Genomic DNA, 23,490 nt, shown 5'->3' with positions numbered 1-23,490 from the left:
CACGACGATGTAACTTTATTTCAGCTCACGTGCGAATCCAATCCAGGCATGATTTTCCATTTGAAATCGAGCGTATATCAAAAGTCGAGTTGCTTCATCCATATCAATCGAAGGGGAGCATCGTGTCGTCTTTGAATTACAAAGAATGTCACTACAGAAGAATCCTCATTCGACTTCCTAAACACACACTTAACACCTCTCTCTTTGTACAACCCTAGAATCTATATTTATTTGGACACCTTTACAGACGACATGATAAAATAACTTTAAGTTTTACTTATTTTGTAACATTGTCGCGCATTCGTGCGCAGTTAATACACGTAGCTTCATATTTTTAAACAAAAATCTTTTTGTTTGCTGAGCATATTCGACCATTTAGCGGTTGAGTGTAATTCTGTGTCGATTTTATCACACACTCAAGTAACATATGCTCGTTTGTCGCGGTCATTTACGCAATGCTTGAAAAGCCGCTGATAAAAAAATCATATCTCACCCTTTATCGTGGTTGATGAGTTCTGTCGAAGAGTTCCGCAACATTTTATCTCAATTACACCCGCGATTTAATAAAAGAATAATTGGTAATAAAGTGGCAATGTTAAAAATAAAATATCAAGTTTTAATCATTCCAAAACTCAAAATTTTTTAAACGATTAAAAGAAAACAAATTACACAGCTATTAATAATTAACATTAGGAAGAAAAATTGAAGCAATTAAAAATTGAATAAAAAACTTTAAAAAACTACGATGGAAAGTAGATAGGAAAAAAATCATTGATATGTACATTCTTACATGACATTAAAAAAAATAAGGAAAAAACACAAATAAAAAAGATATTTTGTATAATGATACATGATGCACTTGTATCTAAAAACATTTAAAAAGTTTTTTCTAATTTAGATACATGTACCGTGATAAAAACAAGAATGAGACTAAAAGTTTCCATTAATGTTAAAAAACGCACTTAAGTGCTCTCTATGATTCTTTATTAGCTCTTTCTTTCCCTTTTTCTCTGTTGTATGTGTTGAGCAAGTTATCTTTGAATGATACATACAGAGAACTTCAATTTATCGATGTTTCCAGCATTCAGTAATACATGCTATAAGTTATACGTGTACCTTCTGATGGTAAAACGAATACGTAATTTACTGCTGATAGTTGCCAGCGAGCTATTCTGGTTTATCTATCATTGATAAATTGCATTCCTGTAATCTTTTCATGCAAGAGTAATAATACTCTATTATTATTGAAATACGTTTTGTCCGATTTAATATTACAATTAGTATCTTAACTCAATGCATAAGAGATTAAATAATAAGTTAAGCATCTTTTGTTAAAGAATGTACCTCACCTGTTGTTGTGCGATGCGATTATATTTTTTCACAAAAAGTAAATATAAAGTTAACTTTATTTAGTTATATTTCTACTTATTAGTTTTTGTTACTGAGTATTATTCATTTTATTGTATTGAATTATATTACATTGAATTATATACTCGCATAAACATGACGCGTTAGTAACTCGCGTCTATTTTAATGCAATAACTATTTGTATCAATTTGATGAACAATTATGACTTTCCTCGACAGTGAAGGAATCAAAAACTTTGTGGACTTACCGATCTCGCTTGACCTGATTCTTTGATGCTGCGAATTTGCTGCACGCTCCGCTAGATACCTAGAAAAACAGTAATATTTCTATCACATTTTGATACAATTGTTAAATGCAGTTGTACAATTTGTAATTCTTACGTTCACGTAACACGCGATGCTAGTTTATCGAAGCATCTATCATTAGGGGTTAGGAATGCGACCGCATATTCACGAGCTCGTATCTTTATAATATCGAGTAAAATCGACGCGCTAAATATCGCAACGAGTTCACGAGATTCGCGCGCGTGCAATCTCGGCTCTAATGGTTGAAACACAAAGCTCAGCACGTTGTAAAACGTTGTAAAAATTAGGCACATTGAGTTCATCGTGTGATGTAAATCGCGCGGAACGTAATGAAGTTGGTACGTAGTGAAGTTGCTGCGGATCGACCACGGACGTGATCACGAGGAACGAGTTAAAATCGCGTTATGTATTAATTTAATTTTATCTTTCAACGCAAAAATTAGAACTTGTCGGAATCCTAAGAGATAGCGAGAAATATACTTTGATAAATAGCTGATAAATAGACACATTTAATTCTACAATATTGTTTAGCGCAGTTTGCAGGCGGGAACGCCTCTTGTCCGTCAAATCTGCAAACGTTTTATATAAAGCTTTTAATTTTTATAAAGCTTATATTTATAAAACACTTATAAATTTATATAAAGCTAAATGATCAAGTTTGTTCCGCCAGGGTAATTCAACAATAATATGTTTTTTCTCGACTCAACTGGCAATTTATTGTTCGTCTGTGCAACACAACGTTTCGACCAATCGTTTTGGTCCTTTTCAAGTGTATCAAAGGTGAAAGTATACAAATGTCTTTACCTAATTAAAAATAAACAATTAGTTGATTCTTTTACATATACAGCTACAATACGACCACCACTAAATTGAAATTTATACTCACTGCCAGATAAAGAAACTAATAAACGCGACTAATGAGAACATAGAGAACACGTCAGCAAACGGCAAGGATCAGCAAACAACTGAAGACAAGGAGACAAAGTTAAATGTTTCTCAAAACAGTGTCGTAAACACCTGGCAGACTCTCGAATCCGTATCTCTCTGATCGATCTTAAATCGCGTTTGATGAATATCATCTCTGCAATCTCTCTCTTTCGCAGGTGCTTCTCGTGATGAAGAACATGGATCCCCGACTAATCGAAATCATGTGCATTAGATACTCTGTGTTTGCTGACCACAGACCAGTTGCTTTCAAACTTTTTAATATCCCTTCTGTGTTCACCCATTCTCGTCTCGAGATGCCTTTTAGTCTGGCCGATGTACACCGCGTTACAATCCAAACAGTTCAGTTCATATACCACACCAGTTTTTTTATTATTCATAAGCATTATGTCTTTACCGCATCTTATAATACAATCTAACGTTTTACTAACTGTATATATAACATTCAATTGATAATGTCTCAATAGTCTGCATAAATTATCACTCAGACCTTTAATGTACGAAAAAATAACACAACCGTTCTTATTGTTGTTGTTAATATTGTCCCTTTCGATATTGTTATCATTACCAATCTTCCTGTGTTCAATTACTCTTAATCCTTTCCTCACAATTGTCTATTAATAAACTCTACGGGATAACCGTTATTAATCAGAACGGCTTTGACAAAATCTACATTAGTTTCGTGGAACCTAGTGTCTGATAATGTAATCGCTCTATCTATTAGACCTGTAATGACGCTTATTTTAATTGTGTTTCAATGGGTGACAAGAGAAATAATTTATATACCGGCCAGAAAAAGTTGGTTTCCTGTACCAGTTGGTAATAAGCCTTCCATTATCTCTATACACGGTGGTGTCTAGAAAATTTAGAGAGTTGTTTTTTTTCCAATTCTATTGTAAAACTTAGACGTGGATGGTAATTGTTAAAAACTTCTATTTGTATACTTTCACCTTTGATACACTTGAAAAGGACCAAAACGATTGGTCGAAACGTTGTGTTGCACAGACGAACAATAAATTGCCAGTTGAGTCGAGAAAAAACATATTATTTATATAAAGCGTTTAACGCTGTTAAGAATTGACGTGTTACTTTAAGAGCAGCAATTCAACATATAATTTCATACTATTTTTTATTCTTTGCTATAAAATCGAACGTTCCTGTTTGCGTATCTATGCTCACGTTAATTCTGTGGATTTTTATTTCTTCGCAGCCAATAAAGACGTTTGAAAAGAAATTAACAGTTCGTCGATAAAACAGCGCGATTTCAGGCTCTCCTTAATATCCTCTTCTTTGCAACATTAGAAATCAGATCTCCGTCACACTTTCTTTGTCGATGTTGTTTTCAGTACAATATATAAATATTCTAAATCGACGCGAAAATAAAAAATTGGGTTCAGCTTCTTTTGCCAAAGATGGAAACGCATCGTTGAACACCATCATTAAAGAATTCCTTCGGCTGCTGAAGGCTATCGCATATCCTTCGCTCTCGTGAAATCGAAGGAACGGTGAATGGAAACTTATAGTGCATAGCGCGCATACCTACGATATTACGTTGACTGTGGTCGCATTATTGAACGGCAAACAGAAGCTCAAGGGTTTGGTCAGCTGCTACCAATTAGATTGCGGATTAGTTAATCGTGCTCTGATTTCTGTTCAATTACTCATGTTCAATTCGAGGGAAATAACAAAATTAAAGGAGAGCTAAAAAGCGTTAAATTTTACTTCGTTCATTATTAAATATTTTTTACAGCTATTTATACAGAGAGCAAGAGAGAGGGCGTGATACTTTAGATAAATATATAAATATGTCACATTTAATTACGTGGTGAGAATAGTGGAATGCATGTCCTATTATCCATTCTATTCTTATCACGTCCGACACGATTTAATTTAATTGTTACAATCAAGAATATATCTGTACGCAAAAAAAACGGTATTATTATTTTTATAGATCAACTAATTAAATTAACAATAAATATTTTATCGACATTCCTATGTAGTTTTCATGTTATTGTATTCATACAAAAATTATATAGGTACCGATGTATCTAATAATTAAGAGCCTATATAATAAAAGATTTATCAAAGACAAGCTTCACGATCTGACTGTTTACATTTCTTTCAATGATCTGAATCATGTTTTTTTCTTAAAACTAAATAATAATGTTGGATAATAATTAAATTATTATCCAACATTAACATGACGTTACATACAGTTATTAGAATCTCTGAATCATCCAGCTTCACCGTTCAAGCACTACTACTAGTATCCCCACCTTCTACTTTTTAGACTGTAAGGAATTCTGTCAATTTCGTTAACGTCTGGGTCCAGTCAAGGTTCCGGTTTCTTCGAAAGTGAATAATGGAAATCTCGGAAAACGGGTCCCACTTCAGGTCTCGAGGACAACGGCCGATTAGATGACCTCTTTGAGGGATTCTAGGGGACGTGTAGTGCGAAACCTATCTGTGCGTATCGTATTTGGAGAAGGTGCAGGTAAGGTAAGGAAACGCGCGCACCTGTGCGCACCTGCAACGTGGCGCACGCGTGTGATACACGGCCGGCCCAAACACAGGCCCGAAACATATTTGCGGTATTCTTATGAGAGGACCACGAGACGTGAACTCTCTCCCACCTATTTCCCCATAAATGTATCTGTCCCCGAATAAATTTCAATTAACTTCACAGGCAGCATTGCGTCAGGATTCCAAGACGCTAGGTACACCGCTATCATGCCGGCGATTTACAGGGCGTTTCAAAGTGCGGCACTCCTGTACCAGCCACGCCACAAGTCTCTCAGCTAAACAGGTTTGCAAGTTTGAAGTCTGGGACCACCTGTACCCTGAGACCGCGTGCATAACGGTACACACGCGGCGTACGGTGGCTCCTCGTGGTGGCAATACAAGCTACCTTCCTCTTAGGCGAGGTCGAGTGGCCGCATACCACGATCCGGAATCGCGTCGTGGAAGCAGTCGTTGCTCGATCGTCCGCAACGCTCGAAACGAAAAATTAGAATCGCGACAATCGGAGCGGGCTCGCAGTTCGCGAATCATCTCGGAACAATTCGTAAAACCGTGTGCACAAAGTGTAATCCATTATTTTGCGGATCTTGCCACGCGCGCGTTCCTCTCGATCCGCGATCTCGTAGAGTCCGCGTGGATCTCGTGAATAATTTGACTGAAAATTCTCTCTTTCAGTTGATCGTTCCAGCTAGTTCGTGTTAGGATATTGCTGCTCTCTGAGGACCAACGATACGTCCACGGCATTACAAGTGAGTCTCGATCGCAGGGAAAAGCCTGAGAAAGTCGAGTCGCAATCAGAGTCACAATTGATATCTCCCGCATAAGCGGTATCAGAGACTTCGCGCTGCGGAGACATCGATGCCTGCTGAGGCGAGGTGTTTCTCCGAGCTGTTTGCACAATTGCGTATCGTCGCGCTCGTAATTGATATAATCGATGCTAAGCGATACGAGTTTGACTTAAAGTTGTCTTTTATCATCACACTCCGTAAAATGTTGCTCTAAAATGTTGTCATCTTGGAGCAACAATAGTGTCGGAGCGCAGGCTTTCGCATAAAACAGTATCATCGCAAATATGTGAGGATAATATGTAATAGTTTGAATGATAATATTAATAATATATCTATTTTATATTATATATGGTTATATATATATAATAAAAGTTTGTATTTTATTGCAATTTATATGTCATTATTAAAAATATAAAATCTGGCTTACTATACATGAATAAATTCTAAACGATCTGTTAAATTTTAGACTAAAAATTATTTTTATATCTAAAAATATGTACATATGTGAATTCGGGTATATGTAGGTACCATAAACTTCAGTTCCTGATCTTATACCTGTTTTGAGGGACGGACGAAGGTTAAGTTAGCATTTCTTATGCATCAAAATCTCACCTGACCAGTTGAGAATCAAGAAATTTAGCTTGGGTCTACCTTGCAGCTCGTGGCAGCTTGTACTCGTTGTTAATTGTGAGATACCGTGAGCTACAATGAAACATAACGTGAGAAACAATTAAATTAATAGTAAAATAAGCATAAATAAATCTCGCAGCTGGTACAAATAGTCCAAATAATCTAAATGCATGTAATAACATAGTGCGACACGAGCCTGATCGATAACTCGAGTGCCACGAAGAGTCGCCTACTTCGCAAATGTTGGAACAAAGTTCACGCGCATTCGTGCAATTGACATAAAAGTGGCGCGCTTGCAGCGCGCGACACTTCAATCGATTAGGCGAAAGTATTCAAGAACAATGCGTTCATCTGCAACTATGGAAGATGTTGTCCCCGTTAATGACACCCATTCATATCGTGGAAAGTTGAGAGAAGGCGAGGCGACGCACTTCTTCCCTAGCACCTTCTATTCGGCAATGCAGAAACGGAAACAAATACGTACAAACTACGTGAAATTTATACAATTACGATAATATAGTCCAGATATTTCCAACTGCTTATCCTTCGTCATGCAACGGTAATATTGAGATGATACCGGAAGATTTTATATAATCAAGGAATTATTCAAAATTTCGATGCTACGAATTTTACACTTTGAAATCGTTATAGCGTTATTTATAAGGAGAATGACAGGCGGAAATGACTGATGCCAGAGGAACACACGCACGCGTGTAGCGCGATCGCACGCGAACAAATTGCCATCGCGTTGCTGGAAAGTCCGATTGTGTGTGAATGATACGGAAGAAATAATGAATATTTCTCGGGGAGAGAAAGTGCTTTGTAAAAGTTATTTTCTTATCGGCTAGTCACACTTGAATTTTTATACGCAAAAGACACTCACAATCAGTCCATTTGAGTCCGCGTTACGGTGAATCGGACAAGCAGTTTTAACCAGTGACTTTGAAACAAACTGGTTGTACATACAAGCGACAGGCTGGCGCATGATCTGACAGACTGTTATTTCGATAGTCGCGAAAGGGAGAGAAAGAGAGATGCGCGATTATGAATTACATAAGATCCTTGTATCACCGCAGTCGCGAGCTGCTGCTTTCTCTGTCTGACCTGGATAACTTGCATCGCAAAGTTCCTATTCTCTCGCTGCCATTAACGCTCTCTACGAGATTATTGCGGGAGAGAAGGACAGAAGGAGAGACGAAGAAAGACGTGCATTATTTCCTTGAGGTTTTACCCCCTCGAGTCACGCGGCGAAGCAATATATGCTATTGATATACCTACTTTCAAGTATAAGCTGCGATTATTTGTCATTCTTTTCTTATCGCCGCTCAGTTGTACAAAACTTGTTCATTTAAAAACGCATACTTTTTTAACTCTTTTTCAAATCTTTGGTGGAATCTAATGAAAATTTCCCAAACGATCTTTATTCTAATTTAATCCTAAATATCTAGTGCCCTTTACGCGAGACTCATTATTTTGTTACATACATCTTCTTCTTGATAGAAGATAGAAGGATGACGCACGACACGGAATATCACGTCGCAAAACCGGTCGGCCATTTTGCCGTTTTCCAGTGACTCGGGTCGCCGAAAGAGCCGATGATAGAAGACTCCAGCCTGGCGGACAATGAACAATCAGCGGTGTCGAAAGGGCAAATCGCCATTGTCCTCTTGCAGTTTCTGCTATCGAATATAGCCTACGCGTTCTTCTCGTTTGCGAACGTGTCACAGATCGAGGGTGACCAACGAAATTAGCATAAAATTGTGAAATGCATTCCGCGGTGAGCACGCGGAGAAGGACGCCGTTTGCTACTTTTACTGGAAGCTACTTTATGTACCCGCGAGATTTATCCGCGCGTCGAGAGCACCGCATTCGATGCACGTGAGTGTTATATATGCTCACTCATACGTTGCAATCTGCAGGGTCGGATCTGCATGATATAGCCTCCTGAAGAACTTCATGAAGAATAATAATTCTAACTTTCTTCTTATGCAAAGCAGTTTGTAAAATAATTTTAATTTTAAATATCTCTTTTTAATGTGTCAATAGTAACAACAAAACAATGATGGAATTAGCTGATGAAGATATTGCAATAACGTAGCAAGATGTGATGCTCGATTCTATTATTAAAACTCTTTTAACGCGCTTTAAAAAAAGCGATAGAGGAATGATGTCATGATTCTCTGCAGTAGAATGTATAAATAGTGTCTGCAGATATCCAGTATGTGTCATGGAGATACAGATACATGCATGGTTAAATGCGTATCTCGATCTTGCGGAGCTGAGTATTTGTTGCGACACTTCCCACATTTCCGAACATGCAATTATGATCGATATCAAGCCGCGTTCACTAATGTTTCTTTAAGTATAGGATAGACTTCTAATGTTGCTATAGCTGCTTGTGGATTTTGATATTTGCGTGAATGTTGCAATAACAAAATAATATTTTTATATTTACAACTTCTTTTAGCTTCAGTATTGAGTACAAGCGACACAAACGTACACTTCATCGTCACTGTAATGCAGAAGATATAGCAGAAGAATTCGTTATTATTACATAGCTATAGAAGAACTTTGAGTTGATCATCGATATTCTTTGAACTATACCGGAAGTTGCGGGACACTTGGACATGCTTCCGTTACGTGCAATCGGCGTAATATTATTTCTCCGCGCGCGTACATCATTAAATATCAAAAATTAACAAGCATTACGCGCATTCAAACAATACTTAATTAAAAAGAAACTGGAAGTTAAGGATCGACAATAAATTTTATAAATATCCGAGTCACACAAAATAATCTATTGATTACTCTGTTTCAGGAGAGACAGACTGTGCAACATGACGGATATTTTTACACGAAGATATATTTAACGTTTCAAGATGTATACGGAGTGGCAGAAGGTAAGCTGATATTTATCATAATTTCTGATTTATCATAAGTTCCTTCTAAACGATTGCAACACGTTTTTCGAATTACGATAGTGCCGAGAAGCAAGAATAGAGGCTCTCAACGTTGTTAATCACTCGTTTCAAGTGTTGCAACTCCTCGGAGACTACACAGGCAATTTTGAATGATCACGACATTGCACAATATTTACGTGGTCACGATCGCAGTTATAGGATCGTTGCGTGGTCGGAGTCAATGATCTGCACACACGCAATTACATCGCTGCTCGCAGCAGCCACTTTCAAACGCCCTCGTCCAACGTCTTCCGATGTTAGTTAACAATTGACCCGTGTGCCGATCGTCCGCCTCATAAAGAGAACGAGACTGGCTTATACAGTTAACTCGACAGAGAAAACGTGTCCTTTTATCGGACTGCGCGCTGAGAAACACCTGGAACGTTGCTCGCGGCCAGTTTCGAACAGTTCCAACTACTTTATCAGCTCCGTAGACTGCGATACATCGACAGCATATATCGTTGAGCGTGGGGCGGGGGGGGGGGAGGGGTTCAAAAATTTCCTTACGTACACGTGTCCGGAATGCAGATGCATCGCGACCGCTAATGCAGCAGGTTTCTCACTTTTACTTCGCTCCCCGTGCATTCAATCGCGAATAATGAACGGCGGGATAATTAAGGAAGCATTCCAACGGAGCGAGCGTACGATATTAACGAAATTGAAATGTGCATTAAATAACTGACATTATCGAAAATGAGGATACGGAACCGCTAGAGATTTAATGAACGCTCCGATCGAGCAAAATTTCAATCCCAGATTGCTCGAGGGACAGAGGGAAGGAAGACCGATGCAGTTGGATAAGGATACCCTGGTAGATAAGTAAAGCAAAAAAAAAAAAATTTGAGCAACGCCAATAAGTCAATGTGCCACTGTCGGGGGAGGAAAAACGATCTCGTCCCATCTTAAGGTTGCGCGTCGTCGCGTTCCGCAATCGACAATTTCTATCGCTCTTCTGCAACTCGCCACGGCCGCTAGGCAGAATCGCTTCCCTTCGCGTTTCTGCGCCTCCTGCAGTTCATATGCAACGTACGTGCATGTATGTGCATGCGCGCGCGCGTATTTAGCGCGTAATTTATATAAGAAGAGAGGCACGCTTGGTTCCACCCCAAAGCGCTTCGATCCACTGGCGTCGGTAGAGCACGATTTCGTCGTCTCACGTGTCAGTCTGAAAAACAATAGCCTGAACGTGAATGGCAGCTGTTACCGAGATCGGTCTGACAATAGGAAGGATAGAAAGGTCGACGAAACACCCGGACGAGGAAGAGGTGATCATTTCAGCGGTGATCGGCGCGATCGGGAATGTGGGCCGCTTTCAGGCACGGCCTAATTAACGTGTCTCAATTAAAAACGCATACGCCACTGCATACCCGAGGCAATTGTTGCGGAGAGCAAGGTGTGTGTACAACTTCCAGTGCCGCGTCGAACATCCTAGCGTCCGCATCGCACGATCGTCTTCGGCTTCAAGGAAGGAGGCTCTCTTCCTGCTGAAGACACCCCGCGAAGGTAGTCAGTTTTGACAATCGCAGGAAGACGGGAGCATCAGGGAGACCGAGGACATCACGGGCACGCCGTTAACGAATTCCGCGTGTGCAGCATGGACTTTTTGCCGACTGACCCAATGAGCCCGATAAGAGCTTGCGTGGCCTCGAAACTCCTTTAAATCGAATTTAACATGCGCGACGACGCGGACCCCATCCAACGAATCGCGATCGCAATCGTGTCGAGACTTCTCGATAAGATCCTGTCGCGACAGTTGTAAATAAATCTGAAATGCAAGAAAAATAATAAGCCAAAAATGAGAAATGATGTACGGAATGTTACTCGGGAAATCAACTTGAAGACTCCGGAGTCTCGAGCAACGAGTATCGATTTATTCGATATAAATGTTTGAGGATCGAGTTCGAGTTCCATCGTTGATGCTTCAACTGGAAACGGGAAAACTTGATGCGGACGTAGTTTTGCTGGTCGCGAATGCGGCATTGCAGTTAAATGACGAAACGGTTCTCCACGCGGCTAAACAACTGGTATCTAACTGAAAACTTGTTCAAGTGACCGCAACGATGTGCTTGCTCCGTGTATTCTTTTTCGGTTCTGTGTTATAAGCAACGTTGGAACTGTGCCACGCACGAGTGATTAAGCTGCCAACGAGTAGCGAATGATAAATAACAGAAATGTGTAGGGCTACCTGTGCTTGTGTTAATAAATCTTACGTACGTTACGTGCATCTCGAATGTCTTTCGACAATCGCGAGTGAAAAAACATGTATCGCGTGTGTTCGGCAACTCGGTGCATCCGAGAGAACTGCGTAGCGGACATTGACTTTAAACGCTACCTGCGTTCATCATTTACGAGGAGGTTGTTACTTCAATTGAGCGAGCCGGGAGAATGAGCTCCCATGTGGAGAACGACAAGGGAGATCGATGAAAATTTCAACAGCAACAAATCCCACTCGCATATATATGTATCTTTTTATCTTTTAGATGACGAACGTGACGCTAATAAGGAGTACGAAATTTGCGTTCTCAGCTCAGCTCAGCTCCAACTCGGCACGAGATGCGTGCGCAAGAGTAAAGGGAAGTCTTTCAGCGGTAACGAGCAAAGAGGCGTTCCGCGAATAGAGAAATCTCAGCGAGAAAGCAGGCGGTGAACGATCCGTCTGGCGTGTTGCACATGAAGCGCGTGGCCGATCGCCGATATCCTCGCCAGCGATGGTCAACGTGGATCCGCCGCGATCAGGCGCGAAGCAACAGCAACAGCAGCAAGAGCAACGGCGCTGGTCCATGGGTCGATCGTCGACCCCGCGGAGTCACTTTTCGCCGCAGTCTTCGGAAGCTTTCTACGCGAGCGGGGAACCGTTATCCGGCCGCGGCGGACGCGTGTTGCATAATGCGAGCGGTAGCGGCCCAGACCCAGATTCGAATTCCGCCCCGGATTCCTACGGCGCGCCGGAAGCGAGGAACAGGCGGTACCGAGCTTCCGCGCGGCCGTCACAGGACACGAAGGATCGATCGCGAGTAATCGCGAGCAAGGATCGCGAGCACTTTTACACGGTGCCACGCGGCCTGGCCGTTTCCAGGAAGGAAATTCTGCGGCGCAGATGCGTGAAAGATGAAATCGAGCCAATTCACCCCGCGGAGAAGGATCAGATAAAGAGGCCGAGGACTCTGCCGTCGATCGGCAAGAGAACTCGTCAGGATGGATCCGAACATGCTTCCTCGCTGCTGAAGAGGGTCTCCAGACAAGACATCCTGCGACGTCGCGTCAGCGTGGAAGCGAGCTCGCAGCTGAAAGACATTGCGAGAACGTCCTCGAATTTCGAAAATTCACGCCACGCCGATCGCGATCTCACGCGACCGTCGACCTTGCCGAAGATCCTGCATCCTTCTCGAACGTCTCGAGTCGACGAGTATGTTTCTACGAGGACGAGGGAAACTGCTGGAAGAGAAGCGCCGATCTATGGAAGGATTCGAAGACGAAAAATGTCGCTACCGACTGGCGCGGTGACGTTACGCGACTCTGCAACTTCCTCGAACAGCTTGACGAGGTTCTCCAGATCGAAGGCAAGCGGAGAGCGCGCGGAGATTGCGACGAAAGCAGTCAGACGCCTGCGAGATCCCGTACCCGATCCACCTGATCGGTCCAGGTTCGCAGATGACGTCAATGGTGACGATATTTATGCCAAGGTTACACGCAAGGCCTCTAGACAAACTCCTCGTGAAGAGAAGCTGGAACCGATTGACAGAACGATGTCTAGGCGAAGGATAATTAGCAACGTAGATCAGATGGACTCCCTGGAGCGAAGGATGCATCAAGATCGAGATCAAGACGTAGTTAAGATCAGGCACGATGCTATACTGGTCTCCAAAACGGACATTGAGCGATGGCGCAATTTTAAAGCGAGAAGAAACGATCAGGAGGACACAAAGACAGCTTGCCGCGCTGACTCGACCTGGTCCAGGAGAAGAGACTCAAGAACAGAGTCCTGGTCCCGCAATATGCATCCGCCGAAAGAGTCTACTAGCGATAGACAAGTGAAATGCAGGTCAAAGTCGCAGAGTGGACTGCTGGAAGGACAGAAGGGAACCCCGAAGACGGGAATCAGACCGACGACGTTACCGAGTTACGTGAAGATCGGACGGAAGACTTCGTCAACGGGACTTTCGACGCGGAACGTGGACGAGCCGAAAAGAGCGCCAAACAGTGGAACATTAACCAAACAGAACAAAGAGAGATCGAACTATGTGAGAAAAACGGCAACTCGCGTCTCGACGCATGTAAGAGCGTTGAGCGATGCCAATAGCGCGCGGTCCAATTCTCCGGAGACACCATCATCAATATTCGGTTTCTGCACCGGAAGGCGAAAAGTGCAGACCTCTTCGTCCACGCGCAGTTTTCCGTCGTGGAATTTGAAAACGGTTCGAAAGAGTAAAATTGAGATTTGTAATGAAGATTTGAAGTTTTTGATTCTAAACGCAGCGTTACTGGACGAGCGAAAGAATATTGTATAGAGTTTGCTTAAACGTTTAACTTACAATTAGGAGGACAACGAGAGTTCTCGCTGTCAATTCTTTTGATTGTACACGTCCAATGTGCTTTCTTTCTTTGCTGATAACTGAATAAAGAACTTTTTATTTTTTGCACAATCTTTAAAACGTATACAGAAAGTAAAATCACATTATGTCATAAATAATTAATAGAAAACTTAAGTGTCTCATTTTCTTAGAAAAAGACTACGGTAGACAAATTTAAATAAGGAATAAGTTCTGTAAGCATCAATTACTAGAACAATACCAGACATTATAAAACATCTACGTTTTACTTAATTACACCTTTTTAAAGTATAATTATCTTACGTGCAGGGTGAGTTGGTGTGGTTCGACCCTGGCGTGGGTCATGTGCTACCAGGCGAAGTGTTGGAATACCATAGAGCCGCCAATGTACTTTCGGTGCAGGCGGTAATAGCCAGCAAGGTAAGATAATTTGAATAGAAAGCGTTTAATTATCATCTATACATTAACCATGCATAATTATGGAAACGGTAAATTTGAAAGGAACCAATATGGCCACAAAAAAGCAGGCTAAACAAACGCTTTCAGTAGATAAAGTAGGTTCTTTTACACGACACAATAACGCAGATGTTTCGAAACTGCAGGAGGACAAACAAACAATTATACATGTAGTATTTTCTGAGAATGACGTTATTCAAAGCAAAATTATTTACGTGACATATATTCATATTCTCTTCGTGCCGAAATATTTATATAAGTAACACTTTTATTCCAAAGTGAAAGTTATAATTGATATTTTAAATATATAAATTTATTGTTGAATATAAAATTGCCAATATATAAAGTCGCACGATTCAGCTCGAAGAAAATGGATCGAATATCTGTATTTGGAGCAAACAAAAAAATCAAAGAAGAACCAGCGGTGTATCGCGGTGTAAGTAGAACGTTCGCAAACGAAAGTTCCACTGTCAGTTCCGATCAAACTGTACGAACTGTTCAGAGTTGAAATGTTTTTATTTCAAACTGTTCCGGCTGTCGATCGTCCACTTTCTAGCGCGGTTTTATGCATTTGAATGTCACGTTAAACAAGAACGGGAGCCGCAACTCTCGTGTCGCGCTCACGCCCGCTTTACAATAGTCTGGTTTCCACCTTCTGCACTTTTTTGTCCCTCACGCTCGCACGCGAATTTCAAGTTCGTGGACCTTGAATCATGCCGCTGGTCATCGATCTCTCCCTCGTGGGCACCGCTAGAATTTAAAGGAGTTGTACGAGCGGCGAAGTGAAATGGGAGCCGCACGATGGTTATTCACGCGCGTCATTAACGCGAGTCAACCAGGTCATTATGCAACCGATACTCATCGCAGGCCATCTAACAACGCGTTTTTCCTGCCCTGTCTGCTTTGTGTTCCCTGCGCGTATTGTCGTGCACTAGTTGCAGCACTGCACTTCACCGGTGTCCCATTATAGATGACAGCGAACATTGGCGTAAGGCGTACCAGATGATTTTAGAAAAATAGAGTAAATTTACCGTGTAGGTAAATTTAGAAGATTACAACGGATCAATTTATGACTTTTTTATTATTTTATAAGCAAATTCTTGTCCTTTTTTTAAAACTGTTTTCCGGTTAGGAGAAGCTTTCTTTGAAGAAAAAAAAATAAGAGAATGTTTCAATTCATATTGTTTTAGAACTGTAGCGGTTCTGAATACTTTGCACAGAAATACATTTTTGACTCAGCGTGCAGGCTTGCAATTGCTTATCGCGAATTGAAATTGTTGTTCGCGTTTTTGCATTTGAACGCACGAATAATGTACCAGTTCTAACTTCTCGAAACCTGATGCCATTTTATTAATCCGTAATGAACAGCGTGCTGTCGCTGGCGCCAATGGAATAGCAACTGCAAACGTAGACGGGCCGGTATCCGGTTAGGTCTCACGTGAGTGGCTCTCTCTCTTATGTGAATTCACACGAATCCTCCTTTTTTGTCGGACATTCTCCTCGCAAGCCACGCCGAGAAAATGTGACAAGAACGGTCGCAAAATTCGTTTCGAGTGGAAAGTCGCGCGTTTTTAAGGGTTTCTCCCGTGTTTCCCCGGCACGCTATTAGAAACCGTGAATGGAAATTGTCGTGTAATCGCGTACTCGCGAGTTGTCATGAAAATTATGCAAATGCATGGTATTGGCGTCTCGGTCACTCTGAATCTTCATGCGGCGAATAATTGCATGCAATTATGTGTTTAAGCCGCAAGTCTTTACTCTCACCAATCTGAGCGGGGTAAAGCCGAGGCAGGACTTGGGTCAAAATGGTGTGGAGGATATGATTCAGTTGACGTGAGTCTCCCAATATTATATTACTGCTCATTAATTTTCGTAATTACGACATGTAATTATTAAACAATTCAAATTGATTTTAGAGATCTGAACGAGGCGTCGCTATTATGGAACTTGAAGATCCGTTACGACAAAGAACTGATTTACGTATGTGTCCGCATTGACTCACTAAATTACTATCCCGTTGGCAAGTCAATTAATCATTTGATCATGAATTTTTTTTAGACGTACACAGGAAGTATCCTCGTAGCGGTGAATCCGTACAAGATGTTCGACATTTACGGGCTGGACCAGGTGAAGCTCTACGAGGGACGGATCCTTGGGACACTTCCGCCGTGAGTATCAACCAACTTTTATAATTTCCAGCAACTTTTATGACTTTCAGCAAATTAGTTGTTACAAGGTACATCAACATTCAAGTGAAAATATTATAACAATTGAATAATATAACAATTGAAAATAGCAATGTATAATGTTAGAAGCAAAGTGCGCTGCTTTAACCGGTCATCGTTTGCAGGCATTTATTTGCCGTGGGTTCTTCCGCGTACAGCCAGGTAACCGCGGCCAATAATGCTAGTGCCAATCAAGTGGTCGTCATTTCCGGCGAATCCGGCTCGGGAAAGACGGAGTCCACCAAGCTAGTAATGCAATATCTCGCGGCGGTCAATCGCGCCCCGAATAATCTCGTCACCGAGCAGATTCTTGAAGCGACGCCGCTCCTGGAATCCTTTGGGAATGCCAAGACGCCACGGAACGACAATAGCAGTCGATTCGGAAAGTACTTGGAGGTCCACTTCAGAGAGTGAGTAATATTAAGACGTAAAATAGCGTAGTTTTATCGTACGCAGTTACACGATTTTAAACAATCTTTTTGTTTCTCAGCGGTGCGATCATAGGCGGTAGAATAACACAGTATCTTCTAGAAAAGAGTAGAATAGTAACTCAGGCTTCGGAGGAGAGAAACTATCACGTGTTCTACGAGCTTTTAGCTGGACTCGATCAGCAACTCAGGGATAAATACGGTCTTCTCACACCGGACAAGTACTTTTATTTAAATCAGGTACCTAAAATTTCTGTATCTCATCTTGGCGAAGGTGGATTGTCAAATTATTGATAATATAATATCTCGATGTTTTTTTCAGGGCGGAAACTGCGAGATAGATGGCAAGAGTGACGTTCAGGACTTCAAGGCGCTCCTGTCGGCCATGCAAGTCCTAGGTTTCACGTCCGAGGAGCAGGACACAATTTTCAAGATCTTAGCCAGCGTATTACACCTGGGCAATGTCTACTTTCACCGGAAGCAAATGAGACACGGCCAGGAAGGTGTGGAAGTCGGTTCCGACGCTGAAATACGTTGGGCGGCACACCTACTTCAAGTGAATTCCGACGGTATCATTCGAGCGCTCACTACAAAGACGACAGTAAGACAATTTTCACTTGATCGATATACATCTCCAAGAGAAATCATCTAAAATCAATTTATCCACTCATTATTATAGGAAGCGAGAAACGAGAGGGTCTTCACGGCCCTGAATATTGACCAAGCTCTTGATGCCAGGGACGCTTTCGCGAAAGCTCTGTACAGTTCGCTCTTTTCGTGGCTAGTCGCCCGCGTCAATCACATCGTCTACAAAGGCACGAAGCAAACTGCCGCTATTTCGATCCTCGACATCTTCGGCTTTGAAAATTTTACGGAGAACAGCTTCGAGCAATTGTGCATCAACTACGCGAATGAGAACCTGCAGTTTTACTTTAACAAGCACATTTTCAAGCTCGAGCAGCAGGAATACGCAAAGGAGAAAATCGATTGGACTACTATCAACTATACGGTAATGTTAATGTTAGCAACTGCTTTATACTGTAAAATTAAATTCCTTAGTCGAGAAAGAGCGAAAATCCAATTGTAGAATATTTCGAAATTTATTTATTTAGAAAAATTAAATTAATATTATTCAAACATGTGTTTTATCTGACAATGAGATGGAATCAATGTTCAGAAATAATTTAAGATTATCTATCTGTCTATCGCAGGACAATCTACCAGTCATCCATTTAATCGCCAAAAAACCAGTAGGCATTCTTCATTTGTTGGACGATGAAAGCAACTTTCCCAAAGCAACGGATCTTTCATTCTTGGAGAAATGCCACTACAATCACGCACTAAGCGAGCTGTACTCGAGGCCCAGGATGAGCTCCGCCGAATTCGCGATCAGACACTACGCTGGACAAGTCTGGTACAACGTAGAAGGCTTCCTGGATAAGAACAGGGACACTTTGCGACCGGACGTGGTTGAGTTGTTAATCAGCAGCAAAATTACGGTAAGCTCCCTTTTTATCTTCATCATTATGCCAACAGCTTTTCACAATAACGCGTGACGATGTTTGCAGATGGTCAGCAAGATGTTCCAGCATGTCAGGACTACCCACGAAGCTAACAAGACGGTGAACAAGCCGAATGGCAGATTCGTCACGATGAAGCCGAGAACTCCGACAGTTTCGGCCCGATTTCACGACAGTCTTCAACAGCTTTTAGATTCTATGTCTCAGTAAGTGATTGTGAGGCAGATTCTATTAATAAAATTGATATTCCGTGCAAGATGATTGATTTCAAACGTTTAATCTTTAAAGGTGTAATCCGTGGTTTGTCCGGTGCATCAAGCCAAACACCGAGAAAGCGCCGATGAAATTCGATATGCCCTGCGTGCTCGAGCAGTTGAGATACACGGGAATGCTGGAAACGATTCGCATTCGAAAAACTGGTTACCCAGTTCGTCTTCTGTTCGGGCACTTTGTGGATCGATATCGTTACCTCGTCTCGACGCACTTGCCCAGAGGAGCGCCCAATAAGGAGCTTTGCAGAATTATCTTGGACAAGGCCGCGCCGAAAGAGGCACAATCGCAATACCAGCTCGGGCTCACGAGAGTCTTCTTGCGCGAATCGCTGGAGAGAGCTCTGGAATACAACAGGGCGTTGATTTTGGAGAGAGCTGCCATCACAGTTCAGAGGTACATGTCCAATAAAAAAAGATATAAGAGAGATAATTTTGTACGTAAAAGAATTATATATTAATAATATTATTATATTAATAATTATAAATATATTAATTAATTCTTTTTAATTCATTCTGCTTTATCTGTTTTTCACGACTCACGCGGAAATGATTGTTTTGCAGATATACGAGAGGTTTCTTAGCACGCAGGAGATTCCTCAATATTTCGCGGAGCACAGTGCTGATACAAGCGGTGTATCGCGGTTACCGCGAACGTAAGCAGTTCCGCGCGATGAGAAAGGGTGCTCTAATGGCGCAGAAACTTTACAGAGGAATGAAGCAACGAGAGAGATTCACAATGTTGAAGGAAGAAATGGCAAAGAGAGCGGAGATCGAAAGGGCTAGCAAGGAGCGAGCTAAGGCGAAACAGCAACGGGAGGAACAGGAAAGAACGTCGCGAGCTGTTGCTGGTGTAAACCATTTGGAGATTCCTGCAGAACTGGCCTTTATTTACAGCAAACTCGATGGTTCGCATTTTTATCTTTCTCTTATATTAAGTTGTTCATTAAGTTCTGCGGTTTTTTTGCCCTAAATTAAAACATAAATCTATTGTACTTACACATTTATTCAATCTAGAATGTATTGTCCATCTTGATCGACCACCTTCTGCCAACGTTCTGGAAGGGACATAATGCCGCGTTTGTAGAAGTCGCGCGACTTCTGCGCGAAAAAGTCCTTCAAGTACGTTTGAATATCGTCCACTGAATTAAAGCGCTGCCCGTCGAGATTGTTTTCGAGTGACCGGAACAGATGGTAATCCAACGGCGCAAGGTCTGGGGAGTACGGTGGGTGCTGCATGACTTCCCAGCCAAAGCACTTCAACTTCTTCTTGGTCACCAAAGCAGTGTGTGGTTTGGCGTTGTCGTGGTGGAAGACAACGCCCTTCCTGTTCGCCAATTCCGGCCGCTTCTCCGCCACTGCCTGCTTCAATTTTTCTAACTGAGCGCAATGCTTCTCGGCGTCGATGGTCTGACCGCGCGGAAGCAGCTCGAAGTACAGGACGCCTCGCCAATCCCACCACACACTCAGCATCACTTTCTTCGGATGCAAATCCGCTTTGGCAACCGATTGTGACGACTCACCCGGACCGCACCATGACCGCTTGCGTCGAATGTTGTTATATACCACCCATTTTTCACCTCCCGTGACCACCCGTTTGAGAAAGGCCTCCAGCGAGTTCCATTTCAGCAGGGATTCACAGATCATGACGCGGTCCAAAATGTTCTTTTCGGTGAGCTCGTGAGGGACCCAAACATCTGCTTTTTTCGACATCCCAAGCCGTTTTAATCGCTGCGCAACCGTTGTATGGGCGATGTCGAAGCGCTCCGCGATCTCCCGCGTCGTCAGGTGTCGGTCTGCTTTGATTGCGGCCACGATTTGGTCGTCGTCAGTGGTGGATGGACGACCGGAGCGAGCAGCATCGGAGACGTTCACATCTCCGGAACGAAAGCGCGCAAACCAACGCTGACAAGTGTCAGCGCTTATGGCCGAGTCCCCGTACACGCCACATATCTCACGTTGTGCGTCCGTCGCTTTTACTCCTTTGCGGAAGAAAAATAGCAAAATGTGCCGAAAATGCACCTTTTGATCCTCCATTTTCAATGAATAGCGCGTACACACAACAAAGACTCTGGCGAAATGTCAAGCGTTGTCTAACCTGTCACGGAGTATGCGGCAATCCGCGGTTCAGGCGATGCATGCTATCTTTTTCAATGAACAAACGCTATCTATCAAGAAAACCGCAGAACTTAATGAACAACCTAATATAACACCAACCTTTAAATATATATTATAAATTGTTAAAAGCATTTGAAATTTTTCGTTCTTTCATCTTTTTACTTCTTGCATATTTATTTATAATTATCAGATTGGCAACCCACGCACACCGAGCGAAATCTTCTCAAGGTTGTCGGCCAAGTCATCCCGATGACCTATGCCTACACTCTGCCGCCTGATATCGACCAGTATCAGTTCTCAAAGTTTACCAACATTTATTTCAAGAGTCACATCTTCGGAATGAAACGTGAACCGATTAAAACACCGTTCCTAGCGAAGGCGCGCGATCAAGACTACACGGATTCTCTCATGATCTTCAAAATGATCCTACGCTTTATGAACGAGAACAATCTTAACGGCAAACGGGAGCAGGCGCTAGGCGATTATATCGTTAACAAGGGTATCGTGAACGAAAAGCTGCGGGACGAGATACTGTGCCAGCTAGCGAATCAAACCTGGAAGAATGACAACGATGCTAACAAGGAGAGAGGATGGCTGCTGCTATCGAATTGCTTGTCAGCGTTCCAACCTAGCGCTACTCTATTCAAGTATCTTCTAAAGTAAGTACCTAGTCATTGGACGCGCGATGCATTGCTGCAATCGCCCGTAATTAAAATTCTCTGCTCAGATACGTTTCCGATCATGCCTACGACGGCTACAAGGCTTACTGCCAACGCAAGCTGTTGCAAGGGGAGAGAACGGTGTACCGTGTAATGAATAATAATCAGCAAACGGTGCATCAAGTACCCAGGAATTACCCGCCATGCGTCCTAGAATGGCGAGCCAACAGGAATCGCGTCAACATGGCGCTCAACGTTGGCTTCTACGACGGTAAAATCACTTTCAAAAACTCGTGAGAGCAAGATAACGCGATAACAGAGACTTTATTATAAACAATATCTCTCATTTTACAGGTGAGACAACTACATGCGCGATAGACTCGTGGACAACGTGCGAAGAACTGGCGAATCTCGCAGTTCGGAATCATGGGGTGGAGAACATCGGTTGGACTATTACGCTTTGGAACCAGCTGGACGGTCCAGATGCTATCGTGACAGAGACCAACGGCTTCGATTATGTTCTAGACTTGATTTCAGAGATGGAATTGGCACCAGCTTTCCCAGCTGCCAAGCACATGTTCTTGGAACAACGCAGGAATAGCCTACCGCCTATCAAGAAACGAGAAGTGAGAAGATTTCAGCATTAAACTTACGCGATAATTTATTTAATAAGAATTAATATTAAAAGAGAGAAAGAGAGAAAGTACCTGCTTATTAATATCAAGAGTTAATTTTAACTGTAAATTAATGGAATGTTTTTCTTCAGCATGTCCAAGTCATTCGAGAGTTGGAACAAGAAATGGAGATTCCCATCTTGAAGACCTTCCAACCTTTGGAAAGGAAATCAGTGCTAAAAACAGTTGATAAGCCCGTTGAGCCGGAAATTCAGGCGCCGAGACGACCAGTCGTTCCTCCGCCGCAACCACCTGTTGTAAAACCACCCGTATGTATTAGTTTAACGAATGTTTTCATTTTTTACAAATAAATGTATAATTTAATTACATATTTAAATGTAAAAAGTATTTCGTCACAATATGTTATTCTTATGTCATATTTGGAAACGCAGATACGGAAGCAATCGCACGAGGCCATTTTGGAGACTACAACGGAAATGGGATTGTCGAGGAAATCCGCTCTAAACGATCGCTATTTCGAAAAGGAGAAGCAGCGCAGTCGAAGTTTGGACAACTTACTTCAACCGGAAGTCGTACCGTCACCGGTAAAGCTCGCGAATCTCGGACTGTCCTCATCTAAATTGAACGAACGATATCACAGTTTGGAGAAGATCGGCGAGACTCCCGCGGTCAGCAACGTCGAATACATGACGCGCAGTGAGATCGCGCAAGAGAGGAAGTACAGCTTCAGAGTCACGAGGACCACGGAACCCAATATCGAGGAGGAAGATCTCACGATCGACTTTGAGTATCCCGATATCCAGTCCGTCAGTCAGACCGGGAGGTCGGAAGATGATAAGAGCTACATTAGATCACAAACCAGATTTATCAAGTCACAATATCCTGGTAAATAGATAAAAACAAATATCGGTGAATGTAGCTGTAAGCACTCCTGACGCTGCGTACGCATTACATTATAATTTCAACGTCCCGAGATTGTCATGCTTCCGTTACTGAATTCGCTTGGCACCCCTGCTCCACTCCCTTACGCAACCTATACTTTACTCCTAAAGAATTTCCATCGCGGAGAAAGTCACCATTTATGTAACTGAATTTTTTTTCTGTATCAACTTGG

At 42.2% G+C, this 23,490-nt stretch overlaps 1 protein-coding gene across 1 annotated transcript in view; it reads left to right on the top strand.

Moving 5' to 3' along the window:
* Nucleotides 1-5,638: 5,638 nt before the first annotated feature.
* The window catches only part of LOC105287585 (unconventional myosin-XV), a 33,440-nt gene continuing 15,588 nt past the window's right edge, over nucleotides 5,639-23,490 (top strand). The window contains exons 1-19 of the mRNA XM_026971230.1: nucleotides 5,639-5,887; nucleotides 9,375-9,456; nucleotides 14,376-14,486; nucleotides 16,267-16,355; nucleotides 16,439-16,502; nucleotides 16,581-16,690; nucleotides 16,873-17,157; nucleotides 17,238-17,415; nucleotides 17,498-17,776; nucleotides 17,855-18,184; nucleotides 18,387-18,674; nucleotides 18,744-18,901; nucleotides 18,984-19,361; nucleotides 19,529-19,872; nucleotides 21,273-21,741; nucleotides 21,810-22,012; nucleotides 22,096-22,367; nucleotides 22,508-22,684; nucleotides 22,808-23,261. Coding sequence (XP_026827031.1) covers nucleotides 9,436-9,456; nucleotides 14,376-14,486; nucleotides 16,267-16,355; nucleotides 16,439-16,502; nucleotides 16,581-16,690; nucleotides 16,873-17,157; nucleotides 17,238-17,415; nucleotides 17,498-17,776; nucleotides 17,855-18,184; nucleotides 18,387-18,674; nucleotides 18,744-18,901; nucleotides 18,984-19,361; nucleotides 19,529-19,872; nucleotides 21,273-21,741; nucleotides 21,810-22,012; nucleotides 22,096-22,367; nucleotides 22,508-22,684; nucleotides 22,808-23,261 — 4,210 coding nt within the window. The 5' untranslated portion in view covers nucleotides 5,639-5,887; nucleotides 9,375-9,435. The remainder of the gene's footprint in view (nucleotides 5,888-9,374; nucleotides 9,457-14,375; nucleotides 14,487-16,266; nucleotides 16,356-16,438; nucleotides 16,503-16,580; nucleotides 16,691-16,872; nucleotides 17,158-17,237; nucleotides 17,416-17,497; nucleotides 17,777-17,854; nucleotides 18,185-18,386; nucleotides 18,675-18,743; nucleotides 18,902-18,983; nucleotides 19,362-19,528; nucleotides 19,873-21,272; nucleotides 21,742-21,809; nucleotides 22,013-22,095; nucleotides 22,368-22,507; nucleotides 22,685-22,807; nucleotides 23,262-23,490) is intronic.

Source organism: Ooceraea biroi, chromosome 7 (genome assembly GCF_003672135.1).
Source record: "Ooceraea biroi isolate clonal line C1 chromosome 7, Obir_v5.4, whole genome shotgun sequence".
Taxonomy (NCBI): Eukaryota; Metazoa; Arthropoda; class Insecta; order Hymenoptera; family Formicidae; genus Ooceraea; species Ooceraea biroi.
This window is presented reverse-complemented; position numbering and strand designations above follow the sequence as displayed.